The sequence below is a fragment of the Eumetopias jubatus genome, unplaced genomic scaffold (assembly GCF_037043125.1).
Source record: "Eumetopias jubatus isolate StellerSeaLion01/CBP00866 unplaced genomic scaffold, mEumJub1_p1.0 scaffold_13, whole genome shotgun sequence".
Classification (NCBI taxonomy): Eukaryota; Metazoa; Chordata; class Mammalia; order Carnivora; family Otariidae; genus Eumetopias; species Eumetopias jubatus.
In genome coordinates, this window is record NW_028274819.1 from 88219203 (window position 1) to 88237813 (window position 18611).

Genomic DNA, 18611 nt, shown 5'->3' on the forward strand with positions numbered 1-18611 from the left:
AGGGCAAACAAGCAGTTAAGGCCCAGAGTATGTGAAAGTTGTGAAGTCTTAGAGACTTTGCTCTACACTAAGTAGGGACCCCCAGAGGACTTCCCCACTACAACTAAATCAGCTCCCCTTCCTCCAGACTCCAGAGAACTGTAGAAATAGCTGCCTTGGCAGTGGGCAGAGTAGAAGATGGAAAGGAAAAGGGGTAAAAAACACATCTCTGAGAAGTTGTGGCCACTGACCAGCCCTCTTGCAGATTTTGATCCTGATTATTCCTTGCACAAATAGGCCAGGGAATTTCAGTGAATTTGGTTTAGGTAGTGCCCTCCAGGAACCTAGCAGAAGCAAACATAAAAGCTTCTCTGGAAGATGGCATATCCATCCTAAGCAAATCATTCACTCTACAAATCATTTTCAAGGGCAATAACCACTGAAAAACAACCGGGGCACACAAGAAAACACAGCCGAGAGAGAACCAACAGGAAAACAAAAACAGCCACAGAAATAAATCAGCATAGTTTTCACAGAATAAAATAAATATGCTTACCAAGCTTAATGAAATAAACAAGCTTGAACAATAATTACAGACAACATTATACTGTAAAAAGTTGTAGCAGATTTGAGGGGGAAGGGGAATAGGACTTCTAGAAAAGAAAAAAGTAACCAAAATAAAGAACTCTGTCAACATTTTAGCAGCAGATTGGATTTTGCAGGAAAGAGAATTGGTGAATCAGAAGATAAATTGCCTGTGGGACGCCTGGGTGGCTCAGTGGGTTAAACGTCTGCCTTCAGCTCAGGTCATGATCCCAGGGTCCTGGGATCAAGTCCCATGTCAGGCTCCTTTGCTCAGCAGGGAGCCTGCTTCTCCATCTGCCTGCCGCTCCCCCTGCTTGTGCATGCTCGAGTTCTTGCTCGCTTTCTGACAAATAAAATCTTTAAAAGAAACACCTGAATGCTGCCCAGAGAAAGACTGTATTGTATTAGGGTTCTCCAGAGAAACAGAACCAATGGGATATATATAGGTATATAGAAGGAGATTTCTTAGGATGGATTCACTCATGTTATTATGGAGGATAAGTCTCACAGTCTACTATCTACCCGCTGGAGGCCCTTGAAAGCCAGTGGCGTCATTCCAGTGCAAATCCGAAGGTCCGAAAACTGGAGGGCTGATGGTATAAGTCTTAAGTCCAAAGGCTCAAGAACTGGAAGTGCTGGTGTCCAAGAACAGAAGATGGATATCCCAGTTCAAGCAGAAAGAGAGCAAATTTGCCGTCCTACCTTTTTGTTCTATTCTGGCTGGCCTCAACAGATTGGATGAAACATCCCCCCCCCCACCACACTGACCCGCATTGGTGAGGACAATCTTCTTTACTCAGTCTACTGATTCAAATGCTAATATTTTCCAGAAATGTTCTTACAGACACACCCAGCAATAATGTTTTACCAGGTATCTTGGCATCCTTAGCCCAGTCAAGTTGATACACAAAATTAACCATCACAGGAACAATGGTAGAAACTACTGTGAAGAAGGGGATAAGAGTTATGGACGATACAAACGTAGGTTTCATGAAGCCCTAAGAATAGACGAGAATGGCTGAGAACTTTCTAGAATTGATGAAAAACACCAATCCACAGGTTAGAGGCCAGCAAATCCCAAATAGGAATAATAAAAATACAAACCTAGACACATAGAGAAAATTCAGAAAATAATAAGACAAAACATTACCTTCAGAAGAATGACTTCTGAAACCAGTGGAATAATATCCTCAGTTGCTAAAAGAAAATAACTGCTGACTAGATGTCTACACACAGTGAAAATATCTCTCCAAGAATGAAGGTGAAATAAAGATATTATCAAAGAAACAAAAATAAGTTTATCATCACCAAATCCTCACTAAAGAAAATTCTTAAGGATGGACTTCAGGCAGAAGCAAAGTGAGCACAGATGGAAAGCCTAATATACAAGAAGGAGTGAAGAGCAAAGGACAAAATATATAGACAAATGTAGGTGAACATTGTGTGAAAGAGTAATGATGTTTTGTGGGACTTTATCAAAACAAAGTACAATATCACACTTCATAAGTTGCAAAATAAGAGTGTGTGGAAAATGGAGTGAAACCGTTCTAAGATACTTAATGTTCAAAGGTTTTGTTTAACTTCAGACTTTGGTAATTATGTGTTTAATTTCCAAAGTAACCAGTAAAAATAGAGAAAGATTATATAATTTCCAAACTAAAAGAAGAGGGGAAATAGAATGATTATTATCATTTATGTTTAACAAACTCATTTTAAGATATATAAAGAGATACAAAGGGCCAAGAATAGCCAAGGAGTTCAGGAAGCAAGTGAACAAGGTGAGAAGACTTACTGCTCTATCTGATCATAAAGCTCTGGTAACTGAAGATTGGCATTAATATAAGTTCAGACAAGCAGATGGGACTGATAGAGAACCTGGAAGCAGACCCATACACTTAGAAGCCTGCAGAGAGAGAAGAAAAGACAGACTTTTAGTAAATATATTTGATTATGAAATCAGCTCCAGGTGGATTAAAGAAAAGGCCTAAATGTCAAGGGCAAAACAAAATCTCCTAAGATTACTTGAGGTAGGGAAGGATTTTTATTTTTATTTATTTTTAAAGATTTTATTTATTTATTTATTTGACAGGGAGAGACACAGTGAGAGAGGGAACACAAGCAGGGGGAGTGGGAGAGGGAGAAGCAGGCTTCCCGCGGAGCAGGGAGCCCAATATGGGGCTTGATCCCAGGACCCTGGGTTCATGACCTGAGCCAAAGGCAGACATTAACGACTGAGCCACCCAGGCGCCCCTATTTTTATTTTTTTAGGATTTTTAAAGATTTGAGTTATTTATTTGAGAGAGAGAATGAGATAGCATGAGAAGGGAGAGGGTCAGAGGGAGAAGCAGACTCCCCGCTGAGCAGGGAGCCCGATGCGGGACTCGATCCTGGGACTCCAGGATCATGACCTGAGCCGAAGGCAGTCACTTAACCAACTGAGCCACCCACGCGCCCAAGATTTTATTTTTAAGTAATCTCTACATTGACCATGGGGCTCGAACTCACAACCCTAAGATCAAGAATCATACCGCTGACTGAGCCAGCCAGGCACCCCAGGATTTTTAAAAACAAGACCAAAAAGACACAGCCATGAAGGAAAATACTTATAAATTCAGTTAAATTAAAATTTAATTTTTTGGTTATCTAAAGAGTAAAAAGACAAGCCATGGAAGAGAGAAAAATATTTGTAACATGTATCACTGAAATATGAAAAAACTCATAATAAAAAGCAGACAACTCAATAACAACATTTCACAAAACAAGTGGTTCAATAAATATCTGAAAAGGTGCTCAACCTCATTGGTAATAAGGGAAATAAAACTCAAACCACAATGAAATATTGCTACACACCCACCAGATGGGCAAAACTTAAAAAAACTCAATGATACCAAGTATTGCTAAGGACGTAGAATGACAGAACTCTCATACGTTGCAAGTAGTGATGTAAATTTAGTACCATCACTTTGGAAAAGAGTTTAGCATTTTCTAATAAAGATACACATATCCTGTGATCTAGCAATTTCTTTTTTTAAGATTATTTATTTATTTGAGAGTAACAGAGATAGAAGCGGGAGGAGAGGGAAAGGCAGGCTCCCCTCTGAGCAGGGAGCCCAACATGGGCTCGATCCCAGGACCCTGAGATCATGACCTGAGCTGAAGGCAGATGCTTAACCAACTGAGCCACCCAGGTGCCCCGACGCAACAATTTCACTCCTAAGTATAGATACCCTAAAAAAAAATGCATACGTGCATTAAGTTATGTGTACAAGAATATTCACAGCAGCATTGTTCATAATAGCTTGAAACTGTACATTAAGAATGAAATGGATAGATTATGAATATTACAAACATGTAAACTTTCACCTGTAATAGCATGGATCAGTCCACAATATGGAAGGAAAGAAGACATAGAGTATATACAGTGTAATTCAATTTATATAAAGTTTGCAAGCAGTAATACTAAACTGTACTGTTGATGGTGAGGGTGGCCGATTTACCTTAAAGGGCGTGATAGTATTTTAGGCATAGCTGTCATGTGGTCTCTCTCACAACCACAATGACTCTGCTCTGCTACTGGTGTAAAAGCAGCCCTAGATGGTTCATGGCTGTGTTCCAGCAAGAAGCAACCAATAGTTTATAGGTACATGTGTTGGAAATAAAATTACTTTTAAAAGGAAGAGGGACAGGAAAAAAGGGAAGGAAATGATGACCATAAAAGATAGAAAAGTTTACCTCTTGGAAGGAGGGATTTGTGATCAAGGTAGGGTAAACGGGACTTAATAGGATGCTGACAGTATTTTAGTGGGACTTGTATGGAGGTTGCACAGATACGTATTCACTTTATAGCTGTCTCTTGAATTCTACATAAAAATTCTGTGTACAGTCATTTCTCACAATAAAGTTTTCAAAAATAAAAATAGTGCTTCTTTAAATGATTGTTATAATTTTATGCGAATTTTTTTTACATTTGAATTTATCTGCTTGTTTCTGAAATTTATATCAAAGAAATACTCCTAAAAGAATTTAAGTAGTAATATAAGGCTGTTGTTTTACATATGATTTCTCTTTAAAGATTTCTTTATGTTCTGTGTTTTGGGGGCTTGGAGATACAGATTGCAATTAATATCTTGGCTTATTTATACCACAGTATTGACAGCTGTGCTCTTTTTGTCCTGTTCACAGGCTCAGTAGATGAAGGCGTCACTGAAGGGTTACCTACACTTCAAAGCACTTCTAGCACTAATGCTCATGCAGATGATGACGATCGGTTAGTACCGATGTAGTATGTCATGTTCTTACAAAGGGGTGTGTTTGCAACTATAAATCCAAACATTTTAACTGGGAATTATATAAGAAGTTTATTGTACCTCATTTTATTTTTCAGAGTAAAGAGGTCATTATATCATGAATGAGACCACCTATACAAGGTTTTTTGACATTTTAAAACTGCCCAGGCCCATTACTTGTAAATAGTATCTATATCAGGGATCGGTGCACTGTGAACCACAGGCCAATTCCAGTTCACCCCCTTTATTTGTAAATCAAGTGTTCCAATAAAGCCATGCTCATTTGTTTATGTATTGCCTGTGAATGGCCAAGTTGAGTGGTTGAAACAGAGATCATGTGATGTGCAAAGCCAAAAATATTTATTTTTTGACTTACTACAGAGAACGATTGCCAAATCCTCATCTATATACCCATAATTCCCAAGTCATTATCTTCAGACTGTCCCTCCCTGCTTCATATTTCCGTGTAGATGTATAAGGGGCATTTCAGACTTAACATGGCCAAGACTTCTAACTCCCCACCTAAATCCCACTCATCTAGTCTTACCCATCTCTAAACAGCATCGTCATCAGTTAAATGTACAAAAGCACATCACTGAGAGAGAAATATTAGGAACTGTTTGGTATTTGGTATGTTTGGGGAATATGAGAAGAAATGAGGCTGGAAAAGTACACAGAACCCAGATCATAAGAATCTCCTATGCCTTGCAAAGGGGTTTAGACTTTGAAGGTAACAAGCCATTGCAGGATTTAAGAGGGGGCTGATTTAATCAGATCACTGAAACAGAAAGATGGATTTGGAGGGATGGGGGGCTAAAGAGAGGGAGTTATTCAACTTGTATTAGTGAAGACCTAAATTAAAGCAGTATTAGGAAGGAAAGGATTAGAGAGATTAAGGATGCCTGAGGTAAAATCATTTATGATATGTTACTTAAGATACTGGACATTCTGGACAATAACATTGTTTTTCATATTGCCATAAACGAAACTTTTAATATAACAGTTAAACTCTCAAAAAGTCATTTTTCTTTTGTTCATTTAAAGTTGTGCAGAAATGTTTATTCAACTTAAAAATCAGAATCTGGTTGCCTTCTTTGGTCTGTTTTTTAGATTGGAAAATGTTCAGTATCCCTACCAACTCTACATTGCTCCTTCTACCAGCAGTACAGAACGACCAAGTCCAAATGGTCCAGATAGACCTTTTCAGTGTCCAACTTGTGGGGTACGATTCACCCGTATTCAGAACCTAAAACAGCACATGCTCATCCACTCAGGTAATGTCACCTTCCCTACTGTTGTATAAATGAGTACTTGAAACATATTTAGAAATCCCAGTTAAAAATATAAAACAGCTGTTTTTGAGTTTAAAAAATAGGTTTCTGAGAAATCAGATAAGCCTTTGTTGCTTAAATGGTACAGTGTCAGAAAGCTGTTTGCTTAGCACATTTGCCACAGGCATAAGTATTCAGATTAAAATTTGAAGGGGTATGTGTGTATAATACATACATAAAAAGTATTTGATATTTTAGGTTTGTGTGTATATGTGCAATAGAGAAGCACAAATATGGATGGTAGAGCAAGTAAAATTAAAAGGGTATTTATTAGTGTTCTTTGTACTTTCTTGTAACTTCTCTTTACAGTTGGAATTATTTCCAAATAAGTGTTTTTTAAAATTTAATAACAATAATTTAATTTCAATTCTGTAATCCTAAATTTCTCTGTGCCCTGATTAGTCAACTTTGTAGTATTTTTTAGTATAAAAGATTTTTAATAAATGACGCATAAAACAGATTTGAAATTTAAGTTCAGTGATCATATAAAGGCAACAAAACTCTTGTGGGTAAAACACTGACCTCTGATAGAGTAAGAAATCTTTGCTACTGTTTTCAGCTGAGTTATTGTTTTTATCTTACTTTCCTGTGCCGTAGATAAGCCTAATAGTCCTTGAGTTAACATCAATTCCCTATGACTTTATTAAATCAACAGATTGTATTTTGAAGGTTTTTAAATTTTTTTTGCCAAATCTGTGATAATTAATTGGAAGAGACAATACACTTTAAAATTCACATATTAGTTTCTGCATATTTTTTCTATCACTTTACATTAAATGCCCCAAAACTCAATTCACCAAATAATAGTTCTACCATGATTATTATGTTCAGAGATGTTAGAATTTTCCTTTTTTCTTCTCATTTCTCAGGGAACGAGGAGTAGGTCCTTTTCCATCTTTTCAGTATAAACTGTACTACTTTAATGAAATTGAAATAATGTTTTATGGAGATTTCAATTCTGTTTAAATACTGTGATTAAATTGTTTTGAAGTCTAGAAAATAGATGATTTAGAAGAATATTCAAAAATCAACTTCAGGGGCACCTGGGTGGCTCAGTTGGTTAAGCGACTGCCTTCAGCTCAGGTCATGATCTCAGGGTCCTGGGATCGAGCCCCGCATTGGGCTCCCTGCTCGGCGGGAAGCCTGCTTCTCCCTCTGACCCTCCTCTTGCTTGTGTTCCCTCTCTCGCTGTCTCTCTCTCTCTGTCAATTAAATAAATAAAATCTTTAAAAAAAAAATCAACTTCACTATATATTAACGAGTTTACCTCTCCCTCTAATGCCTTTCTTTATTTTTTTTTTAAGCACTAGTGACTTTTCAAATGTTTTGTACCTTTTCTGAGATGTTGAATTGGAATCCATTTTTGCTGGTGATTTTTGTCTTTTTAAATTACCTATTGCTACAAAATTATAATTCAGAAATTTGTGGGGTTTGTGACCTTTCATTTTATTTTGTTTTTAGATAATACTTTGTTTTGCTTGATTTTGTAGGAATTAAACCATTTCAGTGTGACCGCTGTGGGAAAAAGTTCACCAGGGCTTACTCGCTAAAGATGCATCGCCTAAAGCATGAAGGTAAACGCTGTTTCCGGTGCCAGATATGTAGTGCCACTTTCACTTCCTTCGGGGAATATAAACACCACATGAGGGTTTCCCGGCACATTATCCGCAAGCCTCGGATTTACGAGTGCAAAACATGTGGCGCCATGTTCACCAACTCTGGAAATTTAATCGTGCACCTGAGGAGTCTGAACCATGAAGCGTCAGAGCTAGCAAACTACTTCCAGAGCAGGTGAGGTGCACAACAAAAACGAACCAGGAAAACTGCTGACTAAACTCTCTTTTCCTGCTTTTAGGGCAGCCTGCTGTGTTTTTTATCAGGTTGCCAGCTAATCAGTCACATTCCTTTTAAATTCCCACTGTCCATACTCTGATCTCCTGATCTGATAAAATTTTGCTGAATCTTCTAAGTATATACAATTATAAATATTTTTCTAGTTGGTATTAGAAATTTTTCCCTACAGAAGTAGACTACTTACTTCTTGCTTTGTCTTTTTTGTTTTGTTTTTTGTGTTTTTGTTTTTTCAATGACATAAGGTTAAATTAATATAGACCTTATTGGAAAATTTACCATGCCAGATGATCTTAGTGGTACTGAATTACTTCAGACTCTTTGGATGTCAATAAAATTTTTGACCACTTCTCATTTTTTAAAATTCTATATAAAGGAACATATATTTACCAATAAAGAAAGAATCTTCGACAGCAACTAGGATGGATATGATCATTTAGATCAAATTTCCTTTTTCTCTCAATTTAGAGCTCCATGCTTTTAATATTAATAATTTATTATAATAGAGTTCCTTTCTGATTTATAGAGTATCCAAGGAAATCAGGTTCTAGTTCTGGCTCTACCACACTAACTGCTGTTATGTTTGAACGTGTCACTTTATAAATGAAGAAGTTTGAAACAGAAAGATAAAATGTAAGCTTTAAAGATGATTTCTAAGGTCTCTAGGTATAAAATTCTGTCATCTTTTTTAATATTTTATCAGAACTACAGATCTGTAGGAATCCTTTGTTTTTTATAAAATGAAATCTTCCTAAACTCTTAAATTTTAAACCATCTTCATTTTTTAAATCTTATTTTTCAATAAATTCCAAAGTGTTGCATAGATTTTGTTTTTCTCTCCAAACCTGACATTCATTTTGCTTAATTATGTCTGTCTGGTTGTCCTATTACTAAACCTAAATTCTACATGTCATATCAAACCTTGTTTGTTCAGAAGTGAAATAGCATCTCAGTTAACCACTCCTATTGCCTGTGTCTTCCCTGTGCAGAGCCCTCTGTCGTCCATGCCTCCTATCTAACACCTGAAGACTTTTTAGAAAATACAACATAGGACATTTTAAATTGCTTGCAGATGAACAGATTTTAATTATTTTATTAATACTGGACAATCGAATTATAAAATAACCTTCTTAAATGTATTAGTTACTGACATTCCTAGTAGAATGAACTTTTAGTTCAGCAATATTTAATTAAAGCATCCAAGATTTAAATGTTTATTCTTTTACAAAAAAATGCATATAGAAAATTAGTAAATGTAGGAAAGTATAAAATATAAGAAATTTAAAATTTTTCTGATCTCACCACTCAGGGATAATATCCACTGTTGTTAAAATCTTGGTATATTTTACTGTCCATATTCAAAAATTAAATATTTAATTATTCTAATAGAATATTAAATATTTTCAATACTAATAAATACCTCTCAAATATAATGCCATTTATGCATAAGGACTTAGTTTCTTAACTAACTTATATCCAGGAAGTAATAAAAAGCTAAGTTTATATACCTCTTAATTAGTATATAATCCAAGAAAAGTTAAGCATAAGTATAAATTATCTTTGCTTAAGTGGAGAGCATGCTAATTGCATTTGTTTGTATACAGATACTCTTCTATATAGAACAAGAAAGGCTATTTGGGTGTCTAAAATGACAAGGTGATAATCTTATCTATTGGTGGTAGAGAGAGTTGATGTGCTTTGGTTCTTATGAATGGTTTTGGTTCATATTTAGGAAAGTTTAGAAATTGAAAATCCTGATTTATAATCAGTCACAAATTAGAGAAATGAAAAATCCCAATCTTGCTTTACAAATCAGGTCTTTTTATTGTGGCTAATTTATTACTGGTTTGAAAATTAACTCCCTCTTTCATCCTTTGCCTCTTATCTAGTGATTTCCTAGTACCGGACTACTTAAACCAGGAGCAAGAAGAGACCCTTGTTCAGTATGATCTTGGAGAACACAGTTTTGAAAGCAGCTCCTCTGTTCAAATGCCTGTAATTTCGCAGGTCTCCTCGACCCAGAATTGTGAAAACACTTTCCCCTTGGGGTCTCTTGGTGGGCTGGCAGAAAAAGAGGAAGAAATGCCAGAGCAGCCAAAGACCAGTGCTTGTACTGAGGCAACCAGAGATGACCCCCCAAAATCAGAGCTGTCTTCTATAACCATTGAGTAATTTCATGGTTTGGCTTCATTTTTGGTTTTTGGAAAGTGCCTGTTCTTGGTCTTGTACATTTAAATTTAATTTAATTTTTTAAACAAAAAAGGGTTTGGGAAAGAATTTCCCTTTTTACTTTGTAAGCCCCACAATTGATGTTTTATTTTTCATGACTGAGAGATTGCTTCTGTAAGTGCACAATAACATGATGTTGAAACATAATTGAAACTATGAGACTTAAGGAGAACCAGTTGACTTAAGGCATATATCAGTTTCTTCTTCTATTATTAAAAATAGGCTAACGAGATCATTAGGTAAAAAAGAATTCAGACGATTGTTGACCTTCCTGAGAAGAAAGGGTACACCAGAAACAAATTACTGAACAGAATTTGACAGGTAGCCTGAATAGATGTTTACTCCTATTCACAGGACATTGTACAATATTTTGTAAAGCCTGTTGGTTTTGGAAATATTTACGGTAAGCTTTCTTAAAAATTATTAGGGTAAATACTTCTGAAATCCAATGTACTCTTTTTTTTTTTTTAAGCTTTGCCATTTCTATTATTTTTCACGGTTAAAATTTGGTGTTGGGATAGGCATTCCCTGAACTTTTTTAGTACCACTCCAAATAATCTTTCTTCTGTGAAATCAGAGAAACATGATTGAGAATAGTCAGGCTGTGCATGAAATGACCAGGAGTGGAAAATGAAGTACATAAATCTCAGCTTTATAGGAACTCTTTTAATACTGCTTTTCTGACTAAAATTGTTGTTTACCTGGTCTTTGAATGTTAGTGCCTGGCTAATTAGGTCATTGCCTAAATCATTTTTCCTCTTGCCCCATGAACAATACTTCCTCTTACATATACTGGCATGATATCATATAAAGGAAAAATATTGGAGATACTCTATATTTTATATATAGGTTTATGTAATCTTGGGGATGTTTCTATTGTGCTGATTTGGGCAAAATAAAAGAATTCTCTCTTAAGGCTACGTTCTTAACCCAACTAAGATTGTTTACAAAGTTCCATATGTCGGTGATAATTTGTTTTTTGTTCCAAAATATTTTTAGACATTGCCAAGTTTATTAAAAGGGTTAATGTAGTTTTTACACAATGTAAGCAATAATGTAAAAGATAAGAAGAGGCTTTAATGATCTATGACTCATCAATCTAGGAGAAAAAAGAATCGTTAAGACAAAAAACTAAAAACCTTAAATTAATATCACCTCTTTTGCTGCTAAAAAATGAAACTTCCTGTTTATAGTTGAAATTTATGTGATATTCTAGACTGGAGTATACTTTTCATCTGGTGCCATTAAAGCATCACTGATCTTGATCCTAAATATTCATGAGTCCATGAACAATGAACTTCTGAGTAACTTTTTTTCTTTGTATATACCCAAAGTTTATTATGAAAACACCTGATTAAATTAGAAAAAGAAACTAAATAGTTTCTTATTCAAAACACGAGATCTGAATTTTTTCCGGGTGCTAGACCTTAATAATAAAATTAGTTTTTAAGTTATAGTGATTTTACTTGTTTCATTTTTTTTTAATTGGCTTAATTCTGTGATTGATTTTCCTCCCACAACTGTAAAGGAAGGGAAAGTAAATGCATTGAAGATTTTTTTTTTTTCAGGTAACATTCTTTTCTAGATTCTGCTGTTTTTAACTTGTTTCTAACTCCTTATCTCCGTCTTGAACCTGTTTTCCCCCTTTGCTCCCAAACATAGGTATATTACCTTCAGGAAGAACGACATACACAAGTTATGATGGGCTTCCACCATTTATGCTTCTTTACTAATAGGGTTGAATTACTTTTTTGCCACAGACCGTGATACTTAATTAGTAACAGTACTGCTGTGTCTCAGCTAGAAAGGTCAGGAATTTTTATTTTTAATGTCATACATATTCTTGAAAATTGTTATGCCTACCAATGGGTAAACCTTGGAGTTAATTTTTAAAATCTTATATTGGTAAAACAAAGAATAGGTAAAATTATGACCAGGAATCATTGTTGCCTTCAGTTCTAAGAATTTTTGTGGTGTTTTTGTTGTTGTTGTTGTTGTTGTTTAAGGAAGTAAAAAGGAAGGAAGGAAGAAAAAAAGAGAAATAGGGTTAAAGAAAAGAAAACTGGGGATTTGTATGGTTGAAAGTGTTTAAGCACATCCCCTATCCTGAGAACTCTATGTTAAAAGAGCCCACAATTTTGGCAGCTCTGAAGTGGTCTGTGTTCTCAGAAATGTAGGATTACCACTACTGGCTATTCTTTCCCAAATGGAAACTTTAGAGATTTTCATTGGTAATTATAAATTATTACAATGCACACATTTCCAGGTTTAATGAAAAATTTGAATATATTATGAAAATGTATACTTGGTTTGTTTATTCCCCAAATCTTATCAATACAGGTAGCTAACAAGTATTTAACATAAAATGATATATAAACAAAGGCCTTTTTTCTCTTTTACTGAGGCTCCACATTTTTCCTGATAGACGGTTTAAGGATTTTTAGCTTATGGATCTGTTTTAGGAAACTAAGCTGCAAGGGATAATTGTATATAGTGTTATTTAGGTTTATTTAAAATTCATCAAAGAGGGGGGATACCTGAATGTATAAGTTCTACCAGAATATATGGAAAACATTGCAAAGAGATGAAAGCCAGTTATATTATCCCATCCGTTAGAAATTGCCAGTGAAACTAAATAAAAAATTCCAGTTTAGAATACTTAAGCATAGTTGTCTTTGTTAAGGCCCAAGAGGGTAACTTTGTGATATTTAAAGGGCTTAAATTTTAGGATGCAGGATAAATTGCCTTTTTAAAACCAAGTATTTTATACAAGAAAAGCATTTATTTTCCATTTTTATGCTACCAAAAAGGTGTGATACACTTTAGAAATGAGTAAAGATGCTCGCTGTGATACTGGACGTTACAGCTCCTACAGTCATTCTTTCCATTTTTAGGGGTGTATTCTAACAGGGGAAGCATCTAGCATGACAGTGATTGTAATAATTCAGAAACAAAAGGATTAATATTGTTTTTATTTCAAGTTTTTTATAAATGGATATAGATGGAGATTATCATCCACAAATACACTTAAATGAATTTCTCTTATTTGGAATTTCAAGTAATCTTCTTAATTTATATTTCACATAATTAGTTGCACATTTAGTTACATTGCCAGTTTTTAAAGTTCTCAATTTCAGTGAGTCAAAGTATACTAAATGTTTAAATAGCCTCATTCAGTCTTATATTTTAACCTTTCATCAACCATTCTGGGTTAAGTAGTTTGGTTCCAAGTTATGACACATGCCCTTTGGTTTTAAAAACAAACAGAAAAATTTGCATTTTGTTAAAATATTTTATCAAATGGAATGGACTAGTCAGCATATCTAATGCAGCATCATTAGTAGCTCTGTTACCTTCTGACTCCTGAGCCAGACTCTCCCCATTGTATAAACGATTCCCTGGGAAACTTTGGAAGCTGTATTAACACTTTCAGTCTTTTATTTGATCTCTCACTATTTTTGTACTCAATCTAAATAGAGGCCAATTATTTTGTTTAGCGGCTTTTATTTTGAAGATTCCCTGATGAATTTTAGTCTCTTAGCTTTGTAGTCCCTGAAAAATGCATTACTTTATAAGGTAATGGCAGCTCTGTACAATACCACATGGAGAGAATCATGGTTATTGCTCGATGAATGAACAATCCTGAAACTGTAATATCTTAAAGGAGTTTGAGATTTGATGAGTCGATGAAGAGAACTAAATTCACTCATCTGCAAAATGTGAAGTTATAACTGAAATATACATCCAAGTGAGGGAGAATAGTTTTCTGGATATTAATATTAACTGGGGGGGTTGACTAGTAAAGTTTGCATTTGGAAGTGACCCAAAGTTGCTAAAAGGTAATAAATGTGATTTTCACTATAAGTTATTGACATAAGATACTTTATTTATAATATATTCAGATTTTTAAAGTAACTGAGAGAAGAATATATAGAAACTATGGATTTTTCTTTTCTAAAGCAGTGGAACAAAATTGGGAAGAGTTCTATTATAGTAAACACGTGAGGAATATTTATAGCTAAGAATACTCCTTTAGCTTTAAGCTAAAATGGTCAAAATTTAAATTTATATTTTATTTTGCTTATACCCACTTTTTTAGTGTCATTTTGCTTGACTGAATGTGGTGATATAAGCTGTTTTTATTTGGAAAGTCCTCAGCAGGCTGAATTTGCCAAAAGCAATAATGGTTCAGATTAAACAATGAAGTGGAATTGAACCAATTTCCAGGTTCAACTAAGGAACAGACATTCTGTGGATATTTTTTCGTAGATTATAAATGTATTGAGATTTATTAATGGGGGAGTTAAGCTTAGATTATGGGATGTAGACTCCTAGTAACATCCTAGTTGTACTTTTTTTTTTTTACCTCATACTAATACAGTTAGAGATTTCCACTACATTGTAGTGATTATATTTTTATGATAGAAGAAAACAGTTCCAGGTCTTTACAAATAGTCTCTGCAGAGATGTCAGACGATATTATTGGAATCTCAGTTTGGCAGTATCCAAAATACGAAACTAACTTAAAGTGCTCATACTACTTTAAGTAAGCTTCCTCTGTGCAGGCCCCATGCCAGTTACAACTAATACCAAGGTTCCTGTGTACATAATAGTTTACAAAGAATTTAAAAGTTGAGACCATTGACTGAAAACAAAAACTTAAAAAAAATTTTTTTTGAACTTTAAAACTTTTAATTTCAGTTTGAAGTGCCTGGTTTATAAAATCTAATTCTTTGATTATTGCCTTTCTCTTTTAAATTGACTGATTTTGCTAAGTAAGCTTAAAGCCCTGGGTTCAATTGTGAGGATTTATTGACAAAATCGCTGCTTGATGGTTTGAGGGGCTCGTGTCATGACTTTTATTAAATTATCCTTGTTTTTCCGAATGCTGGTCTAACTATATCCAGATTTCATAATCCAGTTAAACAAGCTAAAAAATCATCCTGTAATTGAATGTTCAGGTTACCAAAGTACATCACCTTCTAAGGAAGGATAAATCTTCCCTATTTTAAGAGGAGCCAGTCATCTCCCCTTAACACATGTTTCCATTGGCATTAGTGGAAGCTGTGTTCATTTAAAGGTGGGAAGCCTTTCGTGCAGTTCCTAGAAACATGTTTTCTAGAGAGAACCCTTTCTATGATTAGGTTATAATATGTTTTCTCTAAACTTTGTTTTATTTCAGTTATCAATTTAATTTTCAAGTTGATAGATGCTATGTAAAGTCTCTCATACTGAGAGTAGTCCATTAAATTACTGAAAGTTGCACTGCTTTTCATCTTTCAGGTGCCTAAAATGAATGCCACCAGGTATTTGGAAGGATTAAGATCATAAACTGTATTCATTTTCTTCCTTATACAGAGGGATGGCTTCTAATGCATATATTTCAAGATAATGAAAAAGAACAAAACAGTCCCTGATAGAGTAAATTTTGGTTTTAATCCAAGTCCCAATAATATATTTGATTTTTCTGTTGTTACTGGTGCCTCCTCTTGCATCAGATAGAGATTGCCTGCCTCTTGTGGCACCTTATGTCCAGTTGGAAGATAGTATATGGCTTCTTTGTGCCTCTACTATCTTTTCAAAAGCCATTTTATAAAAATCCTAGGTAGCCTATTTTAATATTTAAATATATATATTTGTGAGATACTTTTAGAACAGACTTTTTTTTTACTTTGAATTTCCTGAATTCTCATTTTTAAGAGTAAATTAAAATTTTCCAGGACTAGGACTTGTCTTTTTCCATAGCAGCATAATGAGAAAGTCAGATTGAAATTGAAATTGACCATACTTCAGTGATAGAAGAAATTGATGTCTGGTTACAGGAGACAGATACGAAGGAAAAAATGGTTTTGATGTCACAGAAATGAATTTTTAAATAAAATTGTGGTTTTGTTTCTGTAATTTCATATTTGCTGCTACAGTAGCTCAATATTTTACAGAGCTAACATATAAATCTGGCTCCATTTAAAAACTGGAGTACTTTCTAGTACAACCAGCCTGGGAGGAAACTGTGCACCACAGTTTTCCAGATGGGTGACTGACTGCTTTGTTTAGCCGATGCATGCTTAATATTTTCCTATAGGCCAACATCAAGGAAGTCTGGGGGAAACTTTTTTACCTTGCAGCATTATGATTCTTTTTGGGCACTGGCATTTTGTGAAACCCTCGGGGGAGGATAATGCTGGGGGCAGAAATGTGAATTAAAGTATGTTGGTGAGTGTTTTTATGTCTTCTACCCTCTCCTAGAACCAGTACAACTCTTAACTGTGCCAGTCCCCAGTTCACCAGCTTTGTATCCAGTTGTCATCTCATTTAAATATGGCTTTACTTGGTGACAGTGGCCATAGCTAAAGTTACTTGGCATGTTTGACTTTCAATAATAACGAAAATGGTTTTGGATTTTGTTTTCTTTTATTTCCTAAAAATGTATACAATGTCAGAACTTCACATTTTATATACTAGTATCTGGCTATTAGTATTTTACAGGAACCATAGTTCTTGGTGACTTCATATATATATATATATTTTTGTGACTTTTTTGTAAACTAAGTGCCGTTTCAACGTTACAATCATTTTTAGAGTTATTGTAATCAATGTGAATATCATGTTTTTTCAAATCTGTTCTGAGCCTATAGTGTTTGCTTTGTGAACATATGTGTATTGTATATATTCTGTATAGTTACATTGTACTGAAATATTAGCTTGTTTGATATAAGGAAAGTATGTATTGAGTACCTTTTTTGCTAGCCTGGTTGTTTAATCTTTTTTAAAAAGGTTTAAACTTTTTAAAAAAAAATCTTTAAACTGGCCTTTATTACATGGTCACAAATAAAGTTGCAGTTAGAAGGGATGGGCAGGGAAAAACTAGTTTTGAGTGTCTTTGAATAGAAACATAAGACTAAGATTTTTTTCTCATTAAAATATCTTATTAATGCTTTATGGAGTAAAACTTCCTGCTGTTGTTATTTATTGTTGGCTGGAAGGAAGAAATCGGTGGTGCTGGTTGAGGAGTGGATGAGAAAGTCATCAGAATAACGCATCACTTAAATAAACATCCACTGAGTGTACACAGACCAGAGAGTCTTTCATTAGATGGCAAATGCCAGCTTCCTGGGCAAGGAAGAAAAGAGCTGAAAGTGCACAGATTCCATAAGCACTGTACCTAAGATTTTTTTTTTTTTACTTTTTTTTTCCTTAAGATTGTATTTATTTGACAGAGTGAGCACAAGCTGGGGGAGCCCGATGCGGGGCTCAATCCCAGGACCCTGGGATCATGACCTGAGCCGAAGGCAGATGCTAAACGACTGAGCCACCCAGGCGCCCCTGTCCCTAAGATTGAAAGGGATAAAAAGGAAGCTAGTTAGAGAAACTCATCAGATCCTAGAGCTATTGAAGCAGGTTCTTGTGCAAGACTACTTCCTAAGGGGTGGGTTGCATCTTTAGAAGTTGCTTTGAATCTTTCTGAAGTTGTAGTTTATTGATGAGAGACTTGTTGGTAGCATTTCAGTAATATCTTACAACCAGAAAGTAGAAAACCAGTACTTGGCTGGGGTGGGGCCGGGGTGGCAGGTGGCTCATTGCTTAGGTAATGAGCCTACGAGAGCCTAAAGGAAGGGCTTTTCTAACTTTAGATTCATCTTGATGTGGATTCTAATGATAATTGGTCTATATAGAATGAGTAACAGGCAAAGAAAATTATTTCATTGATCCCAGGCTACTAGATCACTTTAGAATTAAGTTCAGAGAGGAAGGGGGTAAATTTTAAGCATTGTCTTTTCCTTCGGTGAGTGGCACATTTTAATAAGTATTGTCTTTTCATTCCCCCCTATGTTTTTTTTAAGAGGAGACAGGCCAGGGGAGGATGCAGAGGGAAAGAGAATTTTAAGCAGACTCCACACCCAGCATGGAGCCCTGTGTGGGGCTCCATCTCACAGCCCCGAGATCATGACCTGAGCTGAAATCCAGACTCGGGCGCTTCAACCAACTGAGCCACCCAGGCACCCCTGTGTTGGGCTCTCAGTAGTCTCTGCCACAGGTGTTAACATATTAATGTAGAATGTAGAAATTAATTACAGTTGACCCTTAAACAATGTGGGAGGTTAGAGGTGCCGACCCCCACACAGTTGAAAATCCTTGTGTAACTTTTGAATCCCCAAAAACTTAACACTAAAAATCTGTTGACTGAAAGTCTTACTGATAACCTAGTCAATTAACACATTTTTTATTTTTTTAATTTTTTTTTAAAGATTTTATTTATTTGAGAGAGAGAGAGAGCACATGAGAGGGGGGAGGGTCAGAGGGAGAAGCAGACTCCCCACTGAGCAGGGAGCCCGACGCGGGACTCGATCCT

General features: G+C 35.3%; 1 protein-coding gene across 1 annotated transcript in view; it reads left to right on the forward strand.

Moving 5' to 3' along the window:
* ZBTB44 (zinc finger and BTB domain containing 44) overlaps window positions 1-17328 on the forward strand; it is a 55765-nt gene extending 38437 nt beyond the window's left edge. The window contains exons 3-6 of the mRNA XM_028120811.2: window positions 4747-4831; window positions 5961-6124; window positions 7672-7972; window positions 9922-17328. Of these exons, the coding sequence (XP_027976612.1) occupies window positions 4747-4831; window positions 5961-6124; window positions 7672-7972; window positions 9922-10204 (833 nt within the window). The 3' untranslated portion in view covers window positions 10205-17328. The remainder of the gene's footprint in view (window positions 1-4746; window positions 4832-5960; window positions 6125-7671; window positions 7973-9921) is intronic.
* Window positions 17329-18611: the final 1283 nt, after the last annotated feature.